Genomic DNA, 7,263 nt, shown 5'->3' on the forward strand with positions numbered 1-7,263 from the left:
CTGTCTGCAGACTGAAAGGGAATGGGCACTGACTTTAATGAAGACACATTACTTTGACACATCAGTTAAAGCTCATTGTTTTGCACTGTCATTAATTCTTTCAGATCCAGCCAGATATAGTCTGCAATCTAAAAGCGCCTGTAAAAAGCTCACCTTCTGCTAATATATTTAAGTTCAAACAGTATTTGCCAATTAATCATAGAATTATAGAATGGATTGGGTTGGAAGGGACCTGTAAGATCATTTAGTTCCAACCTCCCTGCTACAGGAAGGGACAACTCCCTCTAGACCAGGTTGCTCACAGCCCCATCCAGCCTGGCCTTGAATGCTTCCTAGCAGGGGGCATCCACAACCTCACTGGGCAACCTGTGCCAGCGTCTCACCACTCTCACACTAAAGAATGACTTCCTAATATCTAGTTTAAATCTACCTTCTTCCAGCTTAAAACCATTTCTCCTCATCCTGTATCTACATGCCCTTATAAAAAGTCCCTTCCTAGCTTTCCTGTAGACCCCCTTCAGGTACTGGAAGGCCACTATAACATCTCCTCTGAGCCTTCTCCTCTCCAGGCTGAAGAGCTCCAGCCATCTCAGCTTGCCAGTTTCAGTACTCTGGCACAATACATATATATATTTATTTGCATTCTTAAATTCAGAAATGGTTTATTTGTTCCTGCAAACACAGATCAGCCACGAGACCAAGCTGATATAAACTGAGGTGGCTTGCAGGCAACAATTCAAATTCAAGAAGAATATGCAGTATTTCGTATCCTTAGCCTAAACACTGAATATTTTGTATAAACACATGACTAGTTATCAAGATCACAAACGCGAAGTGTAAAAATCTGGTTTTTAGTAAAGGCTGCTTAGAAGGCCCAATTGCAGAGAAAATCCTTACTGTGTTTGTATGTTATTTGAAAGCACACCAATAATCAGGATGCTGCAACTGTGAACAGTTTGCTTCTAACAAAAGGTACCAGGATCAGCTAACAAGTATGTACCTGACAGGCATACTAGTTGAGTATTAATAGCAGTAACGCCAGTAACTACAGAATGCGTTAAAAAAGAAGATACTGCTGTAGGAATCCTCAGCAAATCTAAAGGCAGAAAAAACTAGAAGTCTCAGTATATAATCTTAATGCATGCAGTGATTTACTGAATTCCATATAAAATTTTACCTGAACAGAACTTATAGCATTTTGAGTCTATCAGAGAAAAAAAGCAAGCATTCTACTACATGAAAAATGTTTTCCAGAAATACTGAGTACGATTTCAATAGATACTTCAAATATAAGGACAAAAATAGGCTGGTCAATTATCTCTGATTTTCTTATTTGGTTCAAACAAAGCACAGTGGTGTGGGGGTGAAGTTTTCTCTCGTCAGAATGAAGCAGCAGAACAAACTGGTTCTAAATATGATAACATATCATCACTATCTGTGTATGAAATCTAAAAAACACTGCATTACGATTTCTTGAAACTGGGAACTAAACCTCACCACTGACCTAAAACCATTCAATTAATCCTGGTCAGTTTCTCAGTGAGCAATGTTTTAGCTAATAACCAAGCCACTCACTTTTCTTCCCACTTGAGGAAGCAAGATATATACAGAATCATCTGGAGAAACATCTCCGATTAAATTCATTTGACCTAAAGGAAACTCAGTTTGTTCCCCAGAAGCTGAGAAGCAGAATTCAAAAGTAAATCACGAACTTGTTTTTCTGTACAAGTCTGCATTCAGCATCTACAAGTCAACTCCAGGTAACAGTGCCTTCTTTAGTTCCTAAAAGTGTCATGGTTATTGTTATTACGGCCAAATTGCTGTACTATTTTTTCTTACATAAGCACAGTTATGCAAAACAGTATGCTTAGTAGCCATACATACATGACTTTATTTTTTTTCTCTATTCCACCTGATATTTTTAATTCACATCTCAGGTATTTTACAATGGATCATCTTCTTTCCTATTTATTATTATATAACAGTGCCTATTAGTATTTCCCTACAAATATTCTTGCTTTATTCCAATAATTTTTACTATCTTCAGTGTCTAATTTTTACAAAAAATAAACTGTTTCAAATAAGCAGATCCATACTAAATCACATTTGTAGTTACGTAGGAGTGATGTAATTAAAAGTCTGAAGAGAACACGTAAAATACAAAGTCTCAAGCTTTTACTGCCTAAATTATTGTTAGCCAAAGATAGTACTCATCTTTTCATTACTGGAAATGGAAAGGTGACAGGACATTTAACAATGAGGTACTTATTTTTCACAGACCCTGTTCCATGAGCAATAAATAGATTCATTAGGAAAAAAAAAAAATGGAGAAAGAAAAAGAGGGGAGAGAGAAAGGAGAAAAACTAAAAAAAAAAAAGAAAAGAAGAATAAAATGAGACAAAAATTTTAAAGAGAAAATTTGAATCCTTTTATATTTCCTTCACAGTAAATAGTCACAAGGCAAGGGCACCTTTTCTCTTTTATATCCTTCATTGGATCAGTAACATGGCCATATAAGAAGCAATAATCACCCCAAAAGCTCAGAACAGTTATACTAGAAGATCTCTCCAACACTCTGCCCACACACATACACACCTTATCTTTCCATTCCTAAATAGGCAGTTTGATGGTATTAGATGCTCTGTACAGGCACAAGAGACAGTTGCATCAAATCCATATTAAGAAATTCAAAACACTCAGCCAATTGCAGTCTCTTTCCTAAGGCAATTTAGCAAGGTTATACTCTGTTAATAACTTATCTTCAGAAATAATGACATTTGTATTATAAAATTGAGAAAGAGAGGGGCACTTTATAGATAAGTGCCATTTATTCAAAATGCTTTCATGTTAGAAACCATTTTATGGGTGCCCTTTAGACACTAGCACATCTCTACATTTCAGCAATTATTCATCATTTACACATCCATAATTTGAGAGAGTTTTAAACTTGAAATGAATAAGAAGCTCACACCCTGCTTCAAATGGGTGAACCAGCCTCGATAACACCTCATATCTAAGAGATTCTAAATAAATTAAATAATGAGTGGGGAAGCATGAACCTTTCCTAGTTGACTGTGAACACGGCGTAAAGTAGCAATAGTCTCCCAAATCTAGGATATAAGACAGAAATCTGTCTCACAGTCACAAAATCCCCTGTTACCATAGTGATGGGGACTGAACAAATGACTAAAAATACCTGGTCTTATTCACACTGTCTTAGGAATGTGACCTAAATGACATGTAATACATGATTTTCCATCATAAATTAATTGCATTTACTAGGAGCCAACACTGAGAAGCAGCATAATGTGCAAGTACAATGTGTGGTCAGACACTCAAAGAGATCACCTTCATCTCAAAGATGCAGCCTGAACAGAGACATAGCTGGAGGACAGCAATATATATATACTTCATAAAAAGAAATCCCACGTAGGTCATTAACAAAGCAAAGGCACCAATTAAACATGATTTTCTCTCACTAAAGGAAGTATTCCAAAAGCATTCTTTCAAAATGCTGATATATGGAATTAATTGTAACCTCCAAAGTCCACCATCTGCAAGAACCTCTGTATTGATGTGGATGTAAAACTTAAGATACAGAAATAATATAAACCTGCGTTTAGATCAGCTTTCGTTCACAGCACCTATATATGTCATTATAAAACATAAGCATGCTACCATAGAGGAGAAATGGATAATGGCATCTCCCACCTCACCCTGTGAGGTTCCCAAAGAGGCTGCCTCCACAAGCCTTACCCAGGACCTGCTGATCTGTAGTAAGAGCAGAATATTGCAGGTTCCCCAACTGACTACCCCGGGAAAGAGAAAAGACAGAAGGAAGATGAGACTCTAGCTTTATGTGAAGGGCTTAATTTATTATTTTTTTTTTTCCTATTTTTAAAGGGCAGTGTTCTCCCTTCTGTTTACAGTACATTATACCTTGACTCATGACATCTTATTCTATTTACATTCATCTATTCATTTGTGAATGTGTTTAAAATTTAGTTGGGCTTTGTTGCTTAAGAGTGATGGAAAGCAAGTACCACTGACATTACAAAACAGGGAATAAGGCAAGTGTTTTTCCTGGAGGCACCTGCAAGTGCAGACCTGCTACAAACTTTCTGGAGATACATTTCAAGATATTGTGGAATTGTAGTCCTGCATTGCTAGACAAAATGCAATTCGACAAAATGTACTTTATTTCATGTATAAGGATAAAATGATTCATTTCCAAGAAGAACATGAACTATGCTTTTAAGAACAGTAGCTTCATGATGTAATGAAAACAAATGACCCAAAGTCTACACTTGCATTTGAACTTTTTGTACCATTGCAAAGCATTTTTAAATAACTACTTGCCTGGAAAGACCAGCTGAAGGATCCGCTGTACTCCACTGGCAGGTATAAAATATCCACAGTCTCTAAAAAACTCAGGTAGATTATCTCTGTCCATTTTTTGGCCAAACTCTCTCTTGGAAAACATTGCTTCATAAACTAAGAAGAGAAGATTCCGTTAGATACATACTTACGATATGCTATTAGGCACCAATTTTTCTAGAAATATTTTCTTCACAATCAAATTAATCCATTCGATAAACTAAGTATGGAAACATAGGCCTGTGTGGAGATCTGATGATTGGGTAGCTTGCTGACGGCTGAATTTTGTAGTAAGTGAAAGTCACGTCATCCTTACCAAACACCAAGGGGAACAGATAGGTTGAAAGAATTTCCTCCCCATATAAGAATTTCTCAGCAAGGACAGCTGATGAACTAGGCCCTGCAAAACTAGGCTTGTAGAAAGAGGCTGAGGCAAGTAGATAACTATAGTGGTTCATACTCTTTTTTTTATTTGGCAAACAAGCTCAAACTGTCTAAAATAGTATATTAAATTGTTGCCCCTAAAATTAAATGCAGGTGAAAAAACTCCCAGTGTAAGACGTTGCCTCTAGTAATGTCATAATGGAGATGCCTGTAGGTGCACAATTAGAAAAAAACAGAGACGTATACATTCAATTATTTTTTTGACAAATTTAATATATTTAAAAATATAGCTTAGTCAAATACATTAACTCAGAGAGATAGGCATTGAGTGGTTAGTTTGCACTGCTCAGGGAGGATAAAGTATGAATTAAAAATGGAAACCCTTAGTCATCTATACTTTGAGGTCCACAGCTGATCTACCTAGCCCACGCATTTATTTCAGAATTGGTGCCAAAAATCTTTGCTACTGAAAGACAGAGGATATCTGTCTAGCTAAATTTACTAACTATAGAACCAATAATTTTCCATTAAGGGTTAACAGAAATAGATCAAATTACATTCTATGCTATGTGTGAGCATCTGTAACGTCTGTTTCCGTCTTCATCAAAGAAGAGCAAATTAATGTCAATTTAGCATTCCAGAAAAACAGCATCTGCCTTTTAAGTCAGACTTCGCACTCTAATTTTCGAAGACTGTACAACAAAAAGACAACAAAACAACAACAAAAGACAATATACTGAGCTGCAATATCCTGTCATATCTACAAAGATGCTTTGAAGGTATAATCTTAATACTTCCTGTTAAAGCACCAGTGACGACAATTGAAAAGCATTTCATCAAAATATGAAGAACAGTACAAATTTTTCAGCCAGCCAAAATCACCCAGTGTTATGAACTACTCAGCCTGGAAAAAAAGATACACTTTTTCAGGAGGATATAGACTACATTGTAGGAGTTAATTAGTTGTATTGTTTTTTGTTTTGTTTTTTTTTTTTCATAACATATTAGGAGAAAAACTCATTTCTGCATATAGTATTTAAAGTATATACATACATATTTCATATGTGGTGATAGGAATACAAGATCTGATTATGGAATTTTGAAATAAACGCAGACTATGTCATCAATGTCCAGAAGCTACTTTTTCCGAAGATATAAAACTTTATGGATGCAGACTCAAAAGACTGAATGAAAATTGGAATCAAAATTTAAGCAATTAATACATTTAATGTTCAAAAGGTGTAAGAACCAATCAATCAACTTTTAGTTTTTAGTGGGTCTATATTTTTATTTCTCTGAAATGCTTATTTATAGTAGAAAAAATAAAGCAGCACATGTAAGTCCAATGTAAAGTGCTGTTGTTTTGATGCATAGTTGAAAACTCAAACTAATTTTTGTTTTCTTAGTTTTTCCTACCAGGAAAGCTAGTTATTGTATGCTCTCATCTAATCTTGCAGCCACATCTTCCACGGGAAGAGGAATTTGAAGGTCAACAGATTACTTAAAAAGGAAATTTAGATATATTTTTGCAGTCTAAACTGCTTTTTCTTTTCCTTAATATCTTCCCATATCATCTGGGTAATAAGAATGACACAAATACTAATATTGAAAAGTATGCAAAAGGCAGTGAGCAGAGCATCTCGAGTTAAGGAGCAGGCAGCTTTGATATTAGTCAATTATTTCCTTTTATTTCAAGCTTTTTGCTTTCTTGTCATGAGAACCATCAAGAAAAGCAGCCTTCAAGCTATTGACATCTATGCTCCTCCCAACCATTGCAGTTTACCTGTTGTGTCTGTCTATGAGTTTTGTAACATGCAGATAAACTATAACATGTATCCTCTCTTTTACACTTGCTTGACTATACACGAAAGTCATCAAATAGGAGAAACATATCAAGTGTAAAATTAGTTCCATGAATAAAATTTTCAATACAAAGATTGCTCAAAAAATCTGCAAAGGTACCTTCTTTCCAAGTCATTAGAAATCCTCCTTCGAGACATTACGCAATGTTGCCCATCACTTAACTGTTAGTGGTCTAAAACCCACATCATGTTGACACGATAATGATACTTAATTATTAATTTCTTTACCAAATGACTGGAAGAGTCTCTTTATTCAAACTAAATCCTACAGTTCTGGAGTCCTGGAATGATGTCTTAGAAATGCAGCTCTCTGTAAGGGGAAATGAAATCTGCCTTGTACCAAAAATGATTGTGTTGTAGACATGGAATATTACTTAACAAGTGCCAGACTACTGGAATTAAAATAAAGGTAATTTTGTGTTAAATGCAATTACTTACATTTTTTCTTGTCCATCCACTCCTCTAATTCAAAATAATGAAGTGGTGTAGACAGATCCAAAACACCAGCTCGACTTTTAATGCGTGCCATCATGCTACGGTAGCACTTTACAGCTGCTAGTAAGGATGACCCATGACTTGCTGACTGTAATTAAAGATATTTTTCACTTTCATTACTGTAAGAAGCAAGTGAAAAGTGGCA

General features: G+C 35.5%; 1 protein-coding gene across 1 annotated transcript in view; it reads right to left on the bottom strand.

The window, feature by feature from the left end:
• Positions 1-4,351: 4,351 nt before the first annotated feature.
• IQCM (IQ motif containing M) overlaps positions 4,352-7,263 on the bottom strand; it is a 77,145-nt gene continuing 74,233 nt past the window's right edge. The window contains exons 11-12 of the mRNA XM_031553253.1: positions 7,062-7,206; positions 4,352-4,494 (exon numbers count right to left, since the gene is read on the bottom strand). Coding sequence (XP_031409113.1) covers positions 4,352-4,494; positions 7,062-7,206 — 288 coding nt within the window. The remainder of the gene's footprint in view (positions 4,495-7,061; positions 7,207-7,263) is intronic.

This window comes from Meleagris gallopavo, chromosome 4 (genome assembly GCF_000146605.3).
Source record: "Meleagris gallopavo isolate NT-WF06-2002-E0010 breed Aviagen turkey brand Nicholas breeding stock chromosome 4, Turkey_5.1, whole genome shotgun sequence".
NCBI lineage: Eukaryota > Metazoa > Chordata > Aves > Galliformes > Phasianidae > Meleagris > Meleagris gallopavo.